Source organism: Mirounga angustirostris, unplaced genomic scaffold (assembly GCF_029215605.1).
Source record: "Mirounga angustirostris isolate CCGP_5_RB_7025 unplaced genomic scaffold, mMirAng1.0.hap1 SCAF_8, whole genome shotgun sequence".
NCBI lineage: Eukaryota > Metazoa > Chordata > Mammalia > Carnivora > Phocidae > Mirounga > Mirounga angustirostris.
In genome coordinates, this window is record NW_026991716.1 from 39,171,299 (window position 1) to 39,192,504 (window position 21,206).

Sequence of the window (21,206 nt, forward strand, 5' to 3'; positions counted from 1 at the left end):
CTTCCCGAGGTCCTCACTGAACTCTCTCTCACAGCCCTGCTTCTCCAGCCAGGTCCTCTTTTTCTATCAATGGTACCGATTTGGGGGTGATAGTCACCCTTACTCCATCCATCGTGAGCCCTCCTCTCTGTGAACCCCCTTCCCTGTGCCGTCCGTCATTAAGATCCATTTATTCTACCTCTACCCTGTTTCTATCCTTGCTTAATTTTGAGAAAAAAATACATAAAAAATAGTAATGATCATGGAAGAAGTCAAATGGTACACACTTGTATAAAGCAAAAAAACCACTCCTCTCTCTCCAACTCTACTCTCCAGTGGGAAGCACTAGTAGTGTCTGGAGTGTGGCTTTTCAGACTTTTCCTGGGCACACTGACTCAAAGACCTCTTTTCTATTCTCTCTAATGCTGCCATCACCGTTGAGATCTCTTCTCCACAAAGAGTCCTTGTGTAAAGGTTAATTCCAAATGCAAATACTTTTTAGAGTGGTAGTTTTTGGTTCTCTTTTTTTTTTTTTTGTGATGGTCATTTTTTAAAGCAATCCTTAATTTTTGTTCTGGTATAACTTGGGTGATAAAAATCCAGAGAAAGAAAGAAAGGTCAAGGTGGGAATGGTGTGGTATCTGGGGCATCTGGCTGGAATTCTGATGCCCCTCTGGAGGTCCTTCATGGTCTGGGGTGGACATGAGCTCCCATCTTCCAGGGGGCTACTGTGAGACAGGCCTTATCTGAGAAGCAGCAAACTCACATTCCAGAGAGGCCAGGCCGGGCACTTATCTGAGCTCAGTGAGCTGTGTGGAGCCTATAGTGAACCTGAGAGCAGAAGCCTCAGTTCAGCTCCAGGCTACAGTGCTCTTGTGGGTACAAGACCCAGAGTTGCTAAAAACTCTTAACGTGTCAAGAGAATCCAGACTTTTATGTAAAATCTTCTGATTTCAAAATACTGTATGGCTCGAATAAAACACATCTGTGAGCCAGTTTTTGATTTTGCCTTTATTCATATCGACAGTTTTGGCTCCTGAGCCTGCAGTAATCCAGTCTGATGTGGCTGTAGTGTGTCTCCCCCCTCTCCCCGTGGTGGCAAAGGATTGTGAAAATGAAGCCATCCCAAGCAGGCAAAGGAGCTGGGGCACTAATGCTGGTGTGCAGTGGCCCAGGGATTGGGTGAAATGGGAGAGAGCGATCTATTTGAAGGGAACTGAGAACTGTGTTCATTCCACACACCATGTCCAGTGCATGTGGTAGACAGTAGTTGTCCTCTGGAGTGCCCCTGCTAAGGCTTATCAACCCTGCATGTGTCTAAATTAGGGGTCTCAAAAGTCTTTAGAAGTTAAGCAGGAATCAGCCCAGGGCTGTGGTTGTTAAGACTGCACTGCTCAGACAGATCACAGTCCCAAGCACCATTTGTGGCCCCTAAAGCTCTTCTGGAACCTATTTATGTATTTGACCTGTTCTTCCTCTTGAGCTAACACATTCCATATGTTAAACTACCTGTTATGTAAATTAGGAAAAGGAAAAAAACCCTCTGACACTACTGGGAAATGGGGAAGAGTAGGGCTCTTAATTCCTGTAGTTAGGGGTTTGATGAGCCTATATATACACACATTAGTTCTCACAAATCACTTGAACATACCTTGTTTCCGTATTTCTCAAAGTCCTTGGACTATGACTCAGTAGGAAATGCAATTCACATTGTTATCCGGTATGCACATTGAGCCATACAAAATCGACAATATGCTACCCTCTTGACCTATAAAATGGCCATTTTATATGATTAAACCTAAACATATGCAAACAAAAGTTTTATGCAAAAATATTTGCCCTTGTGTTTTGTAATACTCATTAATTTATTATTTTAAATGCTCATTGCAGTACACTAAATTCATTTCATTACCACTACCACTAATGGGTCACAACCAACTGCTTTAATCTTCACAAAAACTTTTTTTTTTTAAAGATTTTATTTATTTATTTGAGAGAGAGAGAATGAGAGAGAGCAAGCACATGAGAGGGGGGAGGGTCAGAGGGAGAAGCAGACTCCCTGCTGAGCAAGGAGCCGCGGGACTCGATTCCGAGACTCCAGGGACTCGATCCCGAGACTCCAGGATCATGACCTGAGCCGAAGGCAGTCGCTTAACCAACTGAGCCACCCAGGCGCCCCTTCACAAAAACTTTTAAGGCAGGAATCATCATTCTCCCATCCCCTTAAAGGCAACCCGATGTTTATCCCAGGGATGAGGTTATTACCCCAGTAGCTTCTATTAACTATTCACTGACCACTTACTCTGTGCTTTAGCCGTTATCTCCTTTCATCTGCATTAAGATCGCAACATGGGATGGGTACCAACAATGAGGAATATGATGGGATTTGGAGAGGTCGAATACTTGTTTCCTGGCACAGGGCTAGAAAAAGGCTGATTCCAGATTTGAAAAATTTCTGTAACAGCAAAGCCCAGGCTATTTTCACGGCTTTGGAGCTGAAACCGCCACCCACACATTGAACCTGGGCTTTACCCCGCTCCAGTTCTAACTCCTCCCCAGCCCCCCGCCCCGACCGTGGGTTATCCACAGAAGTGGGGTGTGTGTGTGTGTGTGTGTGTGTGTGTGTGTGTGTGTGTGTACGCGCTGCGCTGGCTGGCTGGCTTGCTTACTTGCTGAAACTTTCTGCCTGGTTCTACTTTTTCCCAGGCTTTTGCACAGGCGGTGGGGTGGGCTTTATCCTCGGGACCACCCCCTCCTCCAGCCCAGCCCGCAGCTGGAAGTCTTCACTGATCTTCATCTCGTCTCCCTGCCCCCTTCGGGGACCGGGAGGCCGACTGTCTCCCTCGGTCTTTTCCAGATGTCCGTCTGCCAAAGATCCCTGCAGTATAGAGGATGATGAATGAGGACCGGGGAGCCGGCCTGGTGGGAAAGTGTCGTCGCCTTGAAAAGAGAGGGAAAGGGAAAGGAAGTCGGGGGGAGGGGAAGGGTTGGAGCCGAGCGGCGGGGAAGCGACGAGTCTGGACACCGGGGACCCAAGCCTCTTCTGTGCAGCCAGTAAATCTGCCTCCCTCAAGAAGGCGTGGGGAAGTGCTCCAATCCCTGCACCCCCTTGGAATTTGGGCTGTATTATATCATTTACTGCAACCCGCACAATCCACTCAGGGACTGCTCTAGCGTTTGCTTCCAGCCCTTCCAGAGCCGGGTTCCCAGTGCTGCTTCCATTCCGCCGCAGGACCGCGTTCGGGTCCACTCCCAGGCTTCCTCTCCTCAGGTCCCTCCCAACTCCACCATTCTCTGGTCAGGGGGGCGGAGTCGTACCTCCTCTCCTGTTCCTTTAAGAGGCCTCGGCTCCTCCCCTTTCGGAGTCGCCGTCTGACGCGGGATGACAGCAGCGAGTTCGGTATGTCTATGCAAATAAGAGCTCCCTGTGGACCAATGGGAAGCGGAGGTGCCGGAACCGCGGACCAATGCGGCGGGGGCGCAGGGGCTCACCATATAAGGAGCGGCCTCGCCATAAAAGGAAACATTGTATCTCTTTATATGGGGGGAAGGGTCGGGGGATCCCTCCGCTGCCAGCGCGTGGTCCCGGCCCCCTCCACCCGCCGTCTCGGCCGCGGCCAGCAGCCCCTGCCCCCCGGGGGACGCTGACGGCCGCCGGGCGCGCCGCCCTAGCATACGGACAGGGGGCGCTCCGCGCGGCCTGGGGCAACCCGGGCCACAGGGGCAAGAAAGTGAGGGCCCAGGTCGGCCCGGGCGTGCAGGGGCCCCGGGTTCGCAGCGGCGGCGGCAGCAATAGCGGCTCTAGCAGCAGCGGGAGTGCCGGGTTGAGCCGGGAAGCCGATGGCGGCGGCGGCTCCGATTCCTCGCTGACTGCCCGTCCGCCCTCCTGCACTGAGCGCCATGTTACCGAGCCAAGCTGGGGCCGCGGCGGCGCTGGGCCGGGGCTCGGCCCTGGGGGGCAGCCTGAACCGGACCCCGACGGGGCGGCCGGGAGGTGGCGGCGGCGGCGGGACTCGCGGGGCTAACGGGGGCCGGGTTCCCGGGAACGGCGCGGGGCTCGGGCCGGGCCGCCTCGAGCGGGAGGCTGCAGCAGCAGCGACAACCACCCCGGCGCCCACCGCGGGGGCCCTAGTCTACAGCGGCAGCGAGGGCGACTCGGAGTCGGGCGAAGAGGAGGAGCTGGGCGCCGAGCGGCGCGGCCTGAAGCGGAGCCTGAGCGAGATGGAGCTCGTCGGTGGGCCCGAGGCGGCGGCGGCGGCCACCGGAGGCTATGGGCCGGTGAGTGGCGCGGTAAGCGGGGCCAAGCCGGGTAAGAAGACTCGGGGCCGCGTGAAGATCAAGATGGAGTTCATCGACAACAAACTGCGGCGCTACACGACCTTCAGCAAGAGGAAGACGGGCATCATGAAGAAGGTACCGGGCCCGGAGGCTGGCCGGCCACGGGGGACCGGGAGGGTGGGGACACGCAAGGGGAGCCCGGGAGGAAGACAGAGCCGAGGCGGAGGTGAGAGGCGGCGAGTCCGCAGGAGGTGTGTGGGAGGGGATGGCTGTTACCCCGGGAGGGCGAAAGGGGAGGGGCCGCCGGGGAAATGTGGGGAGAGGGGAGATGCCGGGGACGTCCAGAGAAGAGGGGAAAGGCGCCGAGGTGGGAGTGACGGGCGCGAGAGAGGAACAGGGCCCTTGTCGGAGTGAAGGGGTGAAGAGTGGTAATGGGAGGCTGCTCGGGAGGTGGTTAATGAGACGCGGGGGTCACTAGATCCAGTGCCTTCTGGTGTCCCGGGGAAGGTGCCGGAAAAGCAGGGAGTCGAAGGGAAGGTATGGAGGTGAAGAGGCTAGAGCTCTATAACAACAATGAGCCAGCATGTGTGGGAGGAAGGTGGGCACCACAAGAGTAGTGCTGGCTGGAAGGACAGGCAGGGCTGATGGCCGAATGGGGGCTCAAGAGCCCCAGGTAAGGGAGCAGGGCAGGAGAACTGATGCTGCCCTGAGCAGCAGGGACTGAGTCCCACGATGGCCATGTGTCTTCCCTTGCATCCACTGGAAACTGGTGCACTCCCTGCAGGACAGCCTTCAGGACCATCTGCCTTTGGGACAAGTGGGATTTCCAGCCCCAGAGAGAATCTGTGCATGGAGTTTGGGGGAAGGCAGGGAGGTTTGTAGAGGTACCTAGAAATTCTTCCTCTTCGAGCCAGCTATCCAGTGAAAAGGGGTGAGGAAAGGGGCCGTCATGAGGTGTAGAAGATATAGGAAGGGATGGAAGCAGATGAACAAGAAGCTAAAACCCTGGGGACATGGGCTGGTGTTTATTTCTGTCCCATATAAAAACCAGAGCTGCTTCCGAGGTGGGTTGTGGAACTTCTTTGGGAGTAAGGAGGCCATCTGTGAGGCCACCCTTGAAGGTCCCCTCCCTGGGGTCATGGCAGGGTAGTAGCTGCTACTCTAGCCCCCATCTCCCATCACTCCAGACCCTTTTGCATCAAGACAAAGAAAGGAAAAAGCTGGTAGCACAGTGTTATAGGGCATAAGGACAAAATGGCAACAGGTTAGGACCTGTGCAGTTTCTGGGAAGAAACATGGGACAGTTTAGAACTTATGTGACCCCCTTAACCTTAATGTCTTATGGGACTTCCAGTGAGATAGCAACTTTATTCTGTCTGGTTCCTATGACAGTGAAGAGTGGGTGGGTGGGAGCCCTCTCTCTGAGGCTCCTGGCACCTCCGTATCCCCTGAGGTTATACATTCTGTCACTAGGGGGCTGTGACTGTTTGCTTGGGCTATCTGCAGGTCAGTGGCTGCTCCTCAAAGGAGGAGCATGGGTAGTTTTTCTGCTCTCCAGCTCTTCTTCAGATATTTTGATGGGGGGGGAGGGGTGCGGCAGGGGCTTGAGATCGCTGTGTTTCCTCTCTTCCCTACTTCCCTAGGAAGGTAGAGAGAAAAAGTTTGGCTGACCTACCCATCTCCTCCCCCCCCTACCCCCAGGCCTATGAGCTGTCCACGCTGACAGGGACACAGGTGCTGTTGCTGGTGGCCAGTGAAACAGGCCATGTGTATACCTTTGCCACCCGCAAACTGCAGCCCATGATCACCAGTGAGACTGGCAAGGCACTGATTCAGACCTGCCTCAACTCGCCAGACTCTCCACCTCGCTCAGACCCCACCACAGACCAGAGAATGAGTGCCACGGGCTTTGAAGAAACAGACCTCACCTACCAGGTGTCGGAGTCCGACAGCAGTGGGGAGACCAAGGTGTGTTTGGGTCGCCTATCTGAGGGGAAGGAAGGGGAGGGACTTCACCAGCAGAGAGGGGAGGGGGTGGGTGCCTCTCTCTCGCTCACTCAGGATAGGTGCCCACTGATGTGGAACGGAGCCGGCTTAGTGCCCCTCATCCTAGGGGACAGGTGTCCATCCTCGCCATCCTGACAGGAGGCCGGCCCCCTAGATAAGCGGGCGGCCTCCGTGCCCTTATAAGGCCGGCTCCGGCTCCAGGCCGGCCTCCCGCCTGCAGCCCGCCCGCCTGGCAGGGCCCTTGCATTCCTCCCGCCAGCTGTCTCCCTGCTGGGGGCGGGGGCGTAGCTTAGCCCTGCCCTCGCGGCAGGCTGGGTTGCCAGGGAGTAGGAAGCACTCGTGGGCTCCAGGGTCCTGGGAACCCAGCACTGTCGGCAGGCGGGCTGGTTGACTGGGCTGGAGACTACCTAACCAGCCAGCCGCCTACCTCTTCAGGATGTCCGGGCCTGGGCACGTTTAGGGAGTGTATTTGCGGCTGCTAGGGATGCCGGCCCTAGTTACGCCTCCCCCTTCCTTTTCCCGGTAAGGAGAGGGGGCGGGGCTTCCTCCGTTGCTTCTCTGGGGAGCTCCACCTTCCGGGTGGTCCTTCACTAACTGGCCAGTCAGAAGAAGCGGCACGGTTTGCCTTAGCAACGCCTTCGCCAATCAGGGGCCTCAAGCTCGGCTGCCTAGCAAACATCCCGCGGTGACCCACCCCCAGTATTTGAACCCCCTCAGTTCTCTGGGCTTGGTTCTCAGCTCTTGGCTTCCTCCTTCCCCTTGTAAAGAACAAAGGCTCCCCGAGGGGAGAGTCAGTGCTCCAGGTGCCCCCCCCCCCACCTTGCCGGCATATCCTATGTAGTTGCAAACTCTTTTAAGCAGTAGGGCTCATTTATTCCCAGGGAATTTTGCTGGAGGAATCATTCCTTTGGTAGTTTAAATCTTAAGTATTTGGCATGAGTACTTAGTTGCCAAACACCCAAGATCTCTCTGAAACCCTAAGTTCCCTGAAAAACTCTTCGTCCCTATCTCAGAAGCCTGGCAAATCAGAGCCGGAAAAGACGTTTATAAAGAGGACATAGTAGCTCAGCCCCCTCATGTTTATAGACCAGGAAAACTGAGGCTCAGAAAGAGGAAGGTGATTTCCCCGGGATCACACAGATGGTCATTGCCAGAGCTGGGAATAGACCCCGGTGCTTGATTCCCCAGCCAGGGTGATTACCATAGTCCACTGGGGCAGAGAATTCAGGGACTTATCAAGATGACATCATCATCATCATAAGAGCAACAAAAGCTTACTGCTCCTTTTAGGTGTCAGGCACTTTATTTATGTTCACCTATTAATCTTCACAACACCTGTGGGCTAAGTCTTCTCCTTTTATGGACAGGAAACTGAAGTTCAGCAGCTCAGTAACTTGCGCAGGGGTCAGACAGCAGGTAAATGGCAGAGCTGGGGTTTGAACCCAAGCCCACCGGTTCCAGTCTGGGCTGTCACTCCATACAAAGCTTCTGCAGGGGCAGGGTCTGGTAGAGGCTCACTGCTGCGTCTTTATTCTGGGTGTAGGACACACTGAAACAGGCGTTCACGGTCACCAACCTGCCGGGTACCACCTCCACCATCCAAACAGCACCCAGCACCTCTACCACCATGCAAGTCAGCAGCGGCCCCTCCTTTCCCATCACGAACTACCTGGCCCCAGTGTCTGCTAGCGTCAGCCCCAGCGCTGTCAGCAGTGCCAACGGGACTGTGCTGAAGAGTGCGGGCAGTGGCCCCGTCTCCTCTGGGGGCCTCATGCAGCTGCCTACCAGCTTCACCCTCATGCCTGGTGAGTCACAAGGGGCGAACTGAGCACGCCATGAGTGGATTGAGGGCTGGTACCAGGAGAACCTCTTTCCTTGCTCAGAAGGACGGTGGACACGGGCCAGCCAGAGCCGGAAAGAAGCCTCTTAAAGTCCCACTGGCAGGCATGCCCTTCCTCCCCACCCCCCGGGACCCCTGCTATCCTTGTCAATAAGTTTCAACCATACCCTGTGGCCTTTTCTAGCAGCCCAGCCCTGTGCCCCCTCTGCCACAGGGACAGTAGACATTGCACCACCTCCCTACCTTGAGTGAGGGATGGGGCATGTTCGTGTTGGTTCAGTGCCAGCTCCTAGGTCACCCAAGGAGGCAGAGGCAAGGCCTGGGGTGGGAGGAGGGGGGAGGGGCAGGAGCAGAGCGCAGAAACCCCTGGAGACAAGATTCAGGCCATGAAAGGCCTCATTAGCCCCTAGGAAAGATAGCTATGGGAGCTGGGGAGCAGCGTGCCAGACCCTGGGCCTGGGGGTGTTTGGGGGTGCTTGGTGCAGATGGTGGCCGGGTAGGACAGACCATGAGTAAGTCTCTGTGTCTCCTAGGTGGGGCAGTGGCCCAGCAGGTCCCAGTGCAGGCCATTCAGGTGCACCAGGCCCCACAGCAAGCGTCTCCCTCTCGTGACAGCAGCACAGACCTCACGCAGACCTCCTCCAGTGGGACAGGTATGGCCCGAAGCGCTCCCCTCCCTGCCCCACACTGCAGCACCCCTCCTGTAACCAAGGTCAGAATTCCCTAATGCGGAGATGGAGGCTTTTGGCTTAACCCTTATCTTAATCCTTATGGGACAGTCGGGTGAGGGTGGCTGGGTTTGGAATCCCGTCCTGCGGTAGGGCTTTGGATTTCAGGAGGAAATTAGGGACCATTGGAGCCACCGTTCTCATTCAGGTGAGAAGCTATGGGCCCAGAAAGGAGAATTTCCTTACCCAAGGACACCTGTTTGCTTAATTACCGGGAAAGATTTATAGAGCAGTTGTCTCCTTGTGGGAGGGCATCCTAAGTTTTGAGTAGCTATAATTCTAGTCATTTCAGAAACGATGGAACACTTCCAAAATAAAATTACTTTTAAGTTCTTGCTCTTGACAGCCTTGTTACACAAGATGTGGTCTATGGACAGAGGACCAGCATCACCTGGGAGCTTGATAGAAATGCAGACTCTTTTTTTTTTTTTTTTTAAAGATTTTATTTATTTTTATTTGAGAGAGAGAGAATGAGAGAGAGGGAGTACATGAGAGGGGGTAGGGTCAGAGGGAGAAGCAGACTCCGCCGAGCAGGGAGCCCGATGCGGGACTCGATCCAGGGACTCCAGGATCATGACCTGAGCCGAAGGCAGTCGCTTAACCAACTGAGCCACCCAGGCGCCCTTGATAGAAATGCAGACTCTTAAGCCTTACCCCAGATCTGCATTTTAACAAGATCCCAGTTGACCTTATGCACATTAACCCTGGATGTTTAAAAGATGAGTTTGTTAGCCACGCGTTTAGGAAGAGGGAGGAAAAGTGAGAACAAATTCAAAAATGGGATGATGGCGCCCCCTAAAAGGGGAGTATTTAAAAAAAAATAAAGTGAAAGGGGAGCATCTGAGTTTCCCTAAGAGTGGGTCAGTCATTGCAATCCTTGTTTCTCCCAGGGCCTTATGGTCTTGGAATGAAGAATTCAGCAGATAGAAAATTGAATTGTATAACGTGATAGGATACAATTAAAGGTCGGTGCTCCTGTGTTCAAGAAAAAATAAGGCTTGGGGCGCCTGGGTGTCTCAGTCAGTTAAGCGGCTGCCTTCGGCTCAGGTCATGATCCCAGGGTCCTGGGATCGAGCCCCGCATCGGGCTCCCTGCTCAGCAGAGAGCCTGCTTCTCCCTTTCCCTCTGCCTGCCGCTCTGCCTACTTGTGCTATCTCTCTATCAAATAAATAAAAAAAAAGAAAAGAAAAAGAAAAAATAAGGCTTTTCTTAGTCGATGACACAGGGAGCAGAGGAATGAGTCTTGTCAAGCTTCTGACCTGGGCAATAGCATGAGGGCTCCAGAGCCCTGGAGTTCCTGGAGGTGGGATTGGGGATATCAGTAGGGACCAGGGCTAACCTCCTTAATGTGTGTCTGTGTTTGCCAGTGACATTGCCTGCCACCATCATGACGTCATCTGTGCCCACAACTGTGGGCGGCCACATGATGTACCCTAGTCCCCATGCAGTGATGTATGCACCCACCTCGGGCTTGGCTGATGGCAGCCTCACCGTGCTCAATGCCTTCCCCCAGGCGCCATCCACCATGCAGGTGTCCCACAGCCAGGTCCAGGAGCAAGGTGAGTTGTGGGGTGCGGCTGAGGAAGGAGGACCATTTCCTCCGTTATACACCCAATGTTCAAATGGGCCCCCACATACACACCTAGATGTCCACACTCACACACCACATACACAAACTAGGCTGCCCACACATAGCCCTACACACGCACACACGGATGCTTGCACACATATTCCAACACCCATGGCTGTCCACTAGGGTACTCATGCACACTTGAAAACTCACGTCCGCGTGCACACATGGACACATTTGGACGCTCGCCCTTGGGCACTTGCATCTGAGACTTACCGGGTCACTTGTGCATTTATCACCACTTCTGCAGTATCTGGAAGTTTCTCTTGAGCAAGCAATTTGAGTATCTCCTGTGGTTTCCCCATGCAGGTGGCGTTCCTCAGGTGTTCCTGACAGCGCCGTCTGGGACAGTGCAGATCCCTGTTTCTGCAGTTCAGCTTCACCAGGTAGGTGTGTGTGGGGGGGGGGCACCCTTCACCTCACCCCAGCCAGCCCGCCAGCCAGCCATTTCTTCATCTTGACCCTGGGGATTCCATTTACCCATTGGTCAAAGCCAAGATCCCTAGGCGGGAGGCCTGTCTGTTTTCCCGGTCAGGCCCGCGGTGGACAGGCAGGCAAGCGGGGCGGGGGCTTGAACTGCCTGGCCAGCCCCTGTCCCCTCTTCCTCACACACCCCCTTCCCTCCAGATGGCCGTGATCGGGCAGCAGGCTGGGAGCAGCAGCAACCTCACCGAGTTACAGGTGGTGAACCTGGACGCCGCTCACAGCACCAAGAGTGACTGATCCGCCCTGCCACCCTGGACAGATGGCCCGAGGGATGGCACCACTTATTTATTGTTGCCTTTTCACGTTTTCTTTACACACACGTTGACGGGCCGCAGGAGGGAGGCAGGGAGGAGGAGCGGGCAGCCGCAGGACCGAGCCCTCTCACTCCAGCCAAAGAAATGGGCCAGCCTGCCCTCCACCCTCCCCTCCCTCCCCCTCCCTCCCCCTCCCCTCCTTCTAGCTCCACCTCCCGTTTTCTGTTGATGGTGGGGCCATCCTCCCTCCTCAGACTCCCCTCGCCAGCTTGGCGCCATGTTTGCCATGAGTATTAGCTTATCCAATGGGACCGTGCCCCACCTTCCCACACACAGGCCCCTGTGGGACTAGGCACCGTGTTCCCCCTGAGGAAGCAGTTGGGGTCCTCTCCCAGCCTCCTTGCTGACCCCAAGTCAGCACTGTGTCTGTCACAGGCTGGGTAAAAAGAGCCCTACCCCTGCCCCTAAGGGAGCCACCTGGGGAGATGGGGCTTCTTCCCTCACGCCGCCGCCCTGTTGTCCCTGCAGCTCCTGAGAGCTGGGCCTGTGCACAGAGCAGGTTCCCAGGGCCCGCTGCCCTGCCTTGCCGATCCCCTCGGGACTCCAGGGACTCCTGGGTTGGAGGGAACCATCAGGGTTCCCTCTCACCCTGTCTACCCCTCCCCCCAGCTGCTTTACTTAAAGTTGATTTTGAACTTTTTATTTGAGGAGACGAAGTGAAATCTATAAATATATATTTTTAAAATATTTAAACTTTTTTTTATGGCGTTTTTCTCGTCCCCCTCCCTGCCCAAACTCCCCTTCCCTGGGGAGCCCTGGGGCTCCCCGGAACTGGCTGGGCCTCTGGGGACAGAGCCACCCCATGAGCTCGGGGCCCGTCAGTGTGTAGGGGAGATTCTGGGATTGCCGGTCCTGGGTTGTTTCCAGGAGAAAACCGGGGGAGGGGCCCTCAGGCCATGCCCCAACGGGGTGGGGAGGGTGACCCATAGCCCTGGGTCTCTTTTTGCCCTTTAGGGCTGTTGCAAGGGAGAGGGAAGAGGGAGACCAAATGTGGGGGTGGGGGTGGGAGGGTGTCAGGTAGAGGCAACTGACTTCATTTGTGCCACACGCATGGGCATTGCAGCCTTGTGCTCCCCCAGGCCTGCAGCTGCCTGGGGCCCAAGTTGCAGTGAGCAGGGTGGGGTCTGGGAGGGGGTGAGAGGCAGGAATGGGGGTCAGAAGAAATGGGAGCAGCTCTTGGGCTGAGTATAGAGATAGGGGAGCCAGAAATGGGCAGCTCTCCCAGGGAGTGAGCAGCTACTGTAACTTTTTTAAATTAAGACAAAAAGCCTTGAAGAAAATGACTTTATTTTTCTAAGTGTAACCTCAGTATTTATGTAATTTGTACAGGGGCAGTGCCCTACCCCACTCTGCCCCCTTTGGGGTAGACCTTGAGGATGGGCCAGCATAGGGGGAGGGTCTTTTACCCTGTGTCAGAGCCTACCTTCACCCCCTTTATCCAGAAAGGGAGCTTTTTCAGAACAGGGCAGCAGTTGGGGTGGAGTTTTATTAACCCCCGTGACTGCCTTCAGGAGGAACAGTCCTGCTTCTGTAATTAGGTGAAGGGGTGGGGGAAGTTTTTGTGCACAGCCTAGTTATCAAGGGGATGATTTGCCGGCGTGTTTGAGAACCCCCGTAACCTCTAACCCCCATTGCTGTCTTGCCCCGGTTTGGGGTGCCAAGATGGAAGTCACCATTCTGGGCTTTCTCCTGGAGATAGCTGGGGCTTATGGGTGGCTTACAAGGCTGGTGCATGGCAAATCAGGGGCCAGAGAGTGGGGGAGCTTGGGACTCAGGTCTGTAACTGCCCAGCCCCCTTTCTCTGCTCTTGTTTCACTCCACGATCACTCACTCACTCCCCACTCCCCCGCCCAGGGGAGGAGACTGATGAATTCCTCCTCTCCTTCCCACAAGAGACAGACCCAGTGAGTGAATCAGGCAAAGTGCTTATAATGTGTGTTGTGTGAGCGTGGCCTTGGGAGAACATGTGTGCGTCAGGGATGAGGTGGCATTTATATGTGCAGCAACCCTTGGTGTTTCCCTTCCTTGGTGGCTCTGGGGTGTGTGTGCGTGCATGTGTGTGTGCGCGCGTGTGTGTGCCTGAGTGTGTGTGTGTGAATGTGGAGTATGTCAGTGGTTTCTACTTCCCCTGGGATGCTGACCCAGGAATAGTGGACATGGTCACAGTCCTATGTACAGAGCTTTCTTTTGTATTAAAAAAAATACTCTTTCAATAAATGTATCATTTTTGTGCACAGACTGTGGGGTCTTTGCCTCCGTTTTTCTGCATAGGGAGGGAGGGAAGTATCAAACCCCAAACTGCTCTGAGAAGCAAGCCTGGCTGCCTGATAACAACGGCAAAACTAAGGGGTGCCTTGGGCTGTGGAACTCTGCGACTTAACTGAAGGAACATTTCGGGGAGTTGGAGCCTTTGTCTCTGTGCGTGGCTTTGTTAGGTTTTTAGGCCAACACAGAGATGAGCAATTTTAATTAATAGGCAAAGTGACTCAACCAATCCAAAGCACTGCCGAGGGGAAGTGCTTGGGAAACTTATGGCCACGTGATCCAGTGAAAACTCAGCACAGACAGCTCCAGGCTTGGGAGTGCAGGCTTCAGGGGCATGGGGAAGGCCGACCTAGGAAACGCGAGAGGTGGCTCCGAGGGGAAGGAGGGAAAGTGCGGCGTACTTCGGCGAGGAGCACCGCGACCGTGAGCGCGGGCTCCGCCTGCAGCGCGCCTCGCGCGCAACGGCGCGGCCACTACGCATGCTCCACTCGCGCGCCCTTCCGCCACGCTCGGCTCTGGGCCGCCGGGGCCCCCGTAGAAGCCGGGCCGCGCCCGCCCTGGCCGTGTGACCCGGAAGGGAGCTGCTGAGGAGGCGGGGCCAGGACGGCGGGACCGGCCGCTGGCTCCCAGCGAGGGCCAAGCCGGGCGGTGGGAGGTGAGAGGAGAGTCCTGCGGCGACCCGGTCCCTGCCGCGTCCCCTTCCCGCTCCCTGACCCGCTCTCCGTGGGGCTGATGACGGGAGCCAGGTCTTTTCTCCGAGATGCGCCCGGTCCTGTCAGCCTCCTCGGACCGCACCCCCCCCACCCCGCCCCGAAAGCCGTTCCGCTGCCCTGTGGCCTCCCCCGGCACCCCTGATGGTCTGCAGGCTTGGGTCTGACCTTGCTACTTGCTTCTACCTGCTGTCTCATCCCCAGCTCCAGACCTCACCTCTACACCTCAGTTTACCGCTCCTATTCCAGGCCCATGATAGTTCCCCCTCTCCCCCCCGACCCCCATTTAGGCTTATCAGTTGTTTTATTTCACCCTGGTCATTGGTTGTCCACTGCCACATCACCGATTACCTCCCGGTCTTGCCCCGCTCCCCATGCTACCCGGACCCCTGCCCCCATCGAGGTCCACATCCCATGTTTCCCCTCCCCTTCACACCTTTCTTCTGTCATCTTTTATCCCCCCCATTCCTACTCTCACCGCTCCCCAGTTACCCCCATATTGCTACATACCACACATACCTTTTCCTGATCGCCAGCATAGCCGTCTTCCTATTCCCATTTACCATTTTCCGGCTTAATAACTCAGTTTATCTGAGGACTGCCCCTCCCTTCTCCAGCTAAGAATAATATTAGATTGTGTTTAGGGAGCTCTCACCGTGTGCTAGCGGCTGTTTTAGGTGGTCTACATACATGATCTTACTCAGGTTTTTACAACTTTACAATACTATCCCCATGTTGCAGAGGAGGGAACTGAGGCTCAGTGGTGAAGTAAGTTGTCCAAAAGTACTCTCAGAGTAAGTCAAAGAGCCAGAATTCAGAGTCACACCTGAGTCTCACCTGTGCTATATATTGCCTTTCTAACAGCTTCACCATCTCCTGACCTCATTTCCTACCCTTCAGCTGCATGATTAACACCTCCCTATATATCTGCCTGACTTAGACCCTCACCAGACATACAACTTATGTGCCAGGTGGAACCTGGTCTTTTTTCCTATAATTTTATCTGGCCCCCTCAGCCCCTCTCCTGCTCACAATACCCTGGTACACTTTCCCCATCCAGCCATCCGGATGTGGGGGCCCACCGCCCAACCTTCTTTCCTCCATTCTATCTGCCGTGGCCCACATTCCAGCTTTACGCTATCATTTTTACTCCCTGTCCTGCCTCTCCTCCACCCTGACTTTCCTCATTTGTTCTGGCTCCACTGTCCCCCATGCTGCTGTCCTGCCTGCTCACCCCTCTTACCTTCTAAGTCTTGATCTGTATCCCTCGGCCATCCTGCTCTTCTGTCCTACCTAGCTGTCACTCTTTTTGTGACCTTCTTGTTCTTATCCTCTTTCATAACCTCTTCCATTTCTTTTTTTTTTTTTTTTAAGATTTTATTTATTTATTTGAGAGAAAGAGAGAGAGAGAAACAGCATGAGAGGGGAGAGGGTCTGAGGGAGAAGCAGGCTCCCCGCTGAGCCGGGAGCCCAATGTGGGACTCGATCCCAGGACTCCGGGATCATGACCTGAGCCGAAGGCAGTCGCTTAACCAACTGAGCCACCCAGGCGCCCAACCTCTTCCATTTCTTAACCCCCTTCACTTCATGCTCTTGCCATTTCCACTGCATTCTCCTTCCTTCTAAATCCCCAAATATATTCAAGTTATGTATTCTGTCTCGTTGGCTTTTTCTCTTTGGTCTGTAAATTCCATCATGCAGCCTACCAGTCACCCTGCACCTGATCTGTGTCTCAAGGTTCCATCCCCTCCATGTAGTCTTTTCCCTTGCCCTCATTGCCTTTATCTTTCTCCTTGTGTGTCCCAGGAGGTCAGGATGGTGGGGGAACGGCGCACCAGGGACCTCATGGTGCCCTTGGGGCCCCGGCTGCAAGCATATCCTGAAGAGCTTATTCGACAGCGGCCTGGGCATGATGGGCATCCTGAATACCTGATCCGATGGAGTGTTCTGAAGTGTGGGGAAGGGGGCAGAGTGGGTGTGGAAGAGGGCAAGACAGAGCACATCCTCATGTGGCTGTCAGCCCCCGAAGTCTACGCCAACTGCCCCATGCTGTTAGGTGAGCGGGCACTATCTAAGGGACCTCAGCATGAACCAGCTGGGGGTTCAGGAAGCTTTCCCCGAGATCCAGGAGGTCTGGATGACACAGCAGTGGGAGAGATGGAGGCTGATGTGCGGGCGCTGGTGCGCAGGGCTGCCAGGCAGCTGGCAGAAGGTGGGACCTCGAGCCTCACAGCTGCTGTGCTCCACACCATCCATGTGCTCAGTGCCTATGCCAGCATCGGGCCCCTCACTGGGGTCTTCAGGGAGACGGGAGCCCTGGACCTGCTCATGCACATGTTATGCAACCCTGAGCCTCAGATCCGTCGGAGTGCGGGCAAGATGCTACAGGCTCTGGCAGCCCACGATGCTGGTAAGAGACAGCCAGGGGAAGAAGGAAAGCACTGGAGAGAATGGGGCCACAAGGAGTAAGAACAGAAAGAGGAGGGATTTCCCAACTCTGGAAGAACACCTAGCGTTTGGTGAATACCAATTTATTGCCCCCCCCCCAAAAAAATGTACAGATTAATAAACTATGACAGGTATATAAACAGAATAAAATAATAGTACCCAGTTCATCTGTCCATTTTCAGTGCAGTGGCAGAGAAGAGAATAGGATAGGTTTATATTTTTAAACGGTAGGTTGAGATTTATTCGTTGATTGTGAAATCAGTTTGGTGGGTTACAACCAACATTTTTTTAATGTAAAATAACTAGCAGGTAGCATAAGGTAAGTTTTGTAGCATTAAATATATGTTTCAGTTATACGTGGGTATGTTTGTATCAGGTTACCATGTAAAATGTATACCTTATTGTGAACCTCAGTCACAAAGAAGTTTGAAAACCTCTAGGGTAGGGGATAGATAGTCTAGGAGAGGCAGGGGAAAGTCTTGGGCATTGAGGAGAAGATACAGATTGGGTGTGGATTACAGGGAGTCGGGCTCACGTCCTTCTGTCACTGAGCCAGCAAGATGGCATCGAGCAGCACATGGATTTTGACAGCCGCTATACTTTGCTGGAGCTGTTTGCAGAGACCACCTCCTCTGAGGAACACTGCATGGCCTTTGAGGGCATTCATCTGCCTCAGGTACTCTGGCAGCTATGGGGGAAATGCCGTGTACAAGGCCGAGGGCATCACTTCTGAAAGCGTGGTTCAGGATTATGCATCAGCACCAGAGCCACTTGGGGAGCTTGCTAAAATGAAGGGTCACGCTTGCTCCCCCACTCAGAATTTCTGAGATTAGAACCCAGGAATCTCTCTTTTAAGACACTCCTTGTGTGTTCTATAAATCACAGTTTGAGACCTTCTCAAAGTGTGGGGCTAGGCGTTCATGTTTCTCTGTAGAGGATGATATTATGGGGAAAGGAGAGGGGCTGAAGCTGGGAGAAGATGAACCTACACCACAGACTGTGTCCTACAGATCCCAGGAAAGCTGCTCTTCTCCCTGGTGAAACGCTACCTATGTGTCACCTCCCTGCTGGATCAGCTGAATAATAGCCCAGAGCCAGGGGCTGGAGACCGAGGCTCCCTGTCCTCAAGGGAGTTCGGCCGGGAGAAAAGCCGGGGGCAGCGGGAGCTGGAATTCAGTATGGCTGTGGGCAACCTCATCTCCGAGCTGGTGCGGAGCATGGGCTGGGCCCGGAACCTCAGTGAACAGAGCACATTGCCACTGCGGCCTGCCCGCTCCATCTTTCAGCCCTGCGTTTCAGGCCCTAGCCTTTTGCTCCCCACCATGGTTGCCGCCCCCAGAAGGCAAGAGCGGGCCTTCCGCCAACGCTCTGAATTCTCAAGCCGCTGTGGCTATGGTGAGTATGTGCGAGAGACGCTGCAGGCCGGGATGCGAGTGCGCATGCTGGAGGACTATGAGGAGGTCAGCGCTGGGGACGAGGGCGAGTTCCGTCAGAGCAACAATGGCGTGCCCCCCGTGCAGGTGAGCGAGGGCGCATGGGGGACGCTGGTGGGGATCTAGCTGGGGGAGCATAACTGGGGCTTCTATGCAGGGGGCTCTGGCAGGCCACCCTGGGAGAAAAACCCCGTGGGGATTGCAGTGGTTAAAGGGGGTCAGCAGGTGAGAAGGGCTTGGGAAAATTTGGAGGACTGAGAAAATGGGGTGGGCTGTGAGGTCAAGCAGAGACCCACACCCAGGAAGCAGAGCTGTTGCATGGAGTCACTCCCTGCGCCCGCACTCGTGGAGTTGGCTAGGAGGGAGTGTCAGAGCAGAGTCCATCAGGGTTAGGAGCAAATGAGTGGCAGGGCCCACCCCATAGGGGAAGGTAGCCTTTTGCTCTGTGGAGGCTTTCCCAAGCCTAGCCCGCTGTGCATCTGAGGACCGTGTGCCCCGGCTCTGGGCCCAGCCTTGTCCTCTCGAGCCTGCACCACCCAGGGCTCAGAAGCCTATTCTTTGCCTCTTTCTTCCTCCCTCCATACAGGTCTTCTGGCAGTCGACGGGCCGCACCTACTGGGTGCACTGGCACATGCTGGAGATCCTGGGCCCTGAGGAGGCTGCCGAGGATTCGGCTTCAGGAGCTGTGGAGAAGGGGGCGGAGGCTCCTCTGCTGGGCACAGGTGGGCCTTGGAGGGCAATGGACAGCATATCTCTGAACAGAGGAGTAGGACTGGGACGCAGCCACTCCTGAGTAGGAGCTGCCCCAGAGATTCCGAAATGCCCTCTGTTCCCATTGGATGATGGCACCCCTGTTCCTGTATCCTTAGTGCTTCCTTCCTGGGACTGGAAACCTGTGGATGGGCTCTACTCTTTGCCATACCTCCAGCCCGAGCCCCAGAAGAATGAGCATTTGGGATACCTGACCCAGGCCGAGTGGTGGGAGCTGCTCTTCTTCATCAAGAAGCTGGACATCTGTGAGCAGCAGCCAATTTTCCAGAATCTTCGGGAGAACCTGGATGAGGTATCGTAGGCCTGAGATACTTGGGTTTGGAGTGGGTTTGGAGGTGGGATTCTCTAAGGGAGTTCTAGATAAGGGGGTGCTTAGAGGGAGGCTGGAGCTGGAGATTAGAGAGTATGAGGGGGGCCTGCTGGGGAAGGAGACAAGTGCTGTGAGGTCGGGTATGCAAGGCATGGTGGGAGGCGGCCACCCTCTCTATTCGTGTCCGCAAGACCTTCGCATCTCCTTATCCCTGAAATGCGTACCCTCTTCTTTTGACAGACCCTGGGTGACAAGGCCCTGGGTGACCTCTCCGTGCCTGTAGAGCTCGCGGAGGGTCTGCTGCAGGTGCTCAGCGCTCGGTTTGAGGGCAGCACCCTCAGCGACCTGCTCACCTCCCAAATCTACACCAAGTATGGGCTGCTGCCCGATGAACTAAGCATCTCGTCCTCTTTACGAAGTCACTCCTGTACCCCAGATCCAGAAGAGGAGTCCAAGTCAGAGGCCACCTTCTCAGAAGAAGAGACCGAATCCCCCAAAGCAAAAGCTGAGCCCCCGAAGGCAGATTCAGAACCTGCCAAGGGAAAAACTGAGCCCCCTGTGGCACAGAGTGATTCACAGCTGTTTAACCAGCTTCTGGTGATGGAGGGGATTGCTCTGCCCCCTGAGATGAAGGAGGCAGCCAGTGGTGAGTCAGGTGCTGGGAGGGGAGGGCAAAGAAGTTGGAGCAAGTCCTGGCCTCCAAGAAATAGGGTAGAGGAGAGCTGTGGACTAAGGTTGCTGTTGCATGGGAAAATGCTCTGGAAGCATGCATCCATCTTCCTTCCTTTGACCTTGAGTGTATCTAACCAGTCGCTGCTCCCTTCAGTATCCCTGGAAAAGGAGGCTCCGCTTTCCAGAATATCTTCATCTTCAGTGTTTGGCTATTAAATCTCTCACGCAGAATTGGAAAAGCTCTGAATGCAAAGCTACAGGAATGAATAATGTATTAGAATATCAGTAGGATAGCTGGGCTTGACCTTTAAAGACTTCCAACTTGGAGGAGCCTCAATTTTTTTTAAGCCACTACCTTTCCCTCACCGATTTCAGAAATGGCTAGAGGCTTGCGGGGTCCTGGTTCGCGCAGCTCCCTGGATCAGCATGTGGCAGCGGTCGTGGCCACCGTGCAGATATCCAGCTTGGACACAAACCTGCAGCTTTCAGGGCTCTATGCCCTCTCTCAGGCCGTGGAGGAGGTCACTGATCGGGACCACCCTCTGGTCCGTCCCGACAGATCCCTGAGGTTAGTTAGAATGGTGGGGAGGGAGGGGGGGTTTGGTTTAAGCTGCCATCGGGGGAGGACGTAAGGTCGGAAGGAGCTATATCAGGAATTGAAAGGCTGAGGGTGAAAGAAGGGTCAGCCTGAGGAGCAGCTGAGCAGAAGGATGCCGTATTATAACAGAATATTATAATATTCTTGGAGGACTTACTCTGTGCCAGGCTCTGTGCTTAAAGTTTTACATGCGTTCTCTCATTAAATCCTCCTCTCTGTCTTCCTTCCTGAGGAAGAGTTGATGCTACGTGCTTATGCCATTGTATGGGTGAGGAAACGGAACTGTAGAAAATTGAACTCCCGGGTTTTTTTTTAAGCCACTTTTTAATTATACAAATAATACACAAATACATTCTCATTTTAAAAGATCTGAAGAATGTAAAAGAGCACAGAAGGAAAAGGCAGAGTCCCTTTTGCCACTGTTGTCAGTCTGCTGTGGATTCTTCAGACCTTCCACAGCTTTACATTTGTCAACGTGTTTGAAAATTGAACATTTTCTGAGTTTGTGTTTAAATCTGTGTAATCACGCTACATGTTTCTACAACTTTCCCCCCACACTCAGTATGTCTGAGAGGGCTCTCCATGTCCATCCACATAGAGCTGCCTCATCACTCTCACTGCTGCATAGGACTTTGCAATAGGATTATCTCCAAGTTTAAGTACAGTGTTCTACTGGATCTGTTTTCCTCACGTCTGCCAACACTGGATATTATAATTTTTTTTTTTTTTTACTCTAT

At 54.4% G+C, this 21,206-nt stretch overlaps 2 protein-coding genes across 8 annotated transcripts in view; both read left to right on the plus strand.

Moving 5' to 3' along the window:
• Positions 1-3,496: 3,496 nt before the first annotated feature.
• On the plus strand, positions 3,497-13,501 carry SRF (serum response factor). Its single transcript, XM_045869939.3, has 7 exons — positions 3,497-4,392; positions 5,959-6,225; positions 7,808-8,069; positions 8,638-8,757; positions 10,200-10,391; positions 10,772-10,848; positions 11,090-13,501. The coding sequence occupies exons 1-7, from the start codon at positions 3,880-3,882 to the stop codon at positions 11,183-11,185; spliced, it is 1,527 nt and encodes a 508-aa protein (XP_045725895.1). The 5' UTR covers positions 3,497-3,879; the 3' UTR covers positions 11,186-13,501.
• Positions 13,502-13,850: 349 nt separating this feature from the next.
• The window catches only part of CUL9 (cullin 9), a 37,381-nt gene continuing 30,025 nt past the window's right edge, over positions 13,851-21,206 (plus strand). For 4 of the 7 annotated variants that reach the window (XM_054506466.2, XM_045869940.3, XM_045869941.3 and 1 more), the window contains exons 1-7: positions 13,852-16,647; positions 17,207-17,361; positions 17,696-18,205; positions 18,705-18,840; positions 18,988-19,181; positions 19,440-19,845; positions 20,247-20,439. In XM_054506466.2, coding sequence (XP_054362441.1) covers positions 15,885-16,647; positions 17,207-17,361; positions 17,696-18,205; positions 18,705-18,840; positions 18,988-19,181; positions 19,440-19,845; positions 20,247-20,439 — 2,357 coding nt within the window. In that variant the 5' untranslated portion in view covers positions 13,852-15,884. Of the gene's footprint in view, positions 16,648-17,206; positions 17,362-17,695; positions 18,206-18,704; positions 18,841-18,987; positions 19,182-19,439; positions 19,846-20,246; positions 20,440-21,206 lie in introns of all 7 variants that reach the window. The other 3 variants (XM_054506467.2, XM_064597625.1, XM_054506468.2) reach the window with 2 other exon arrangements.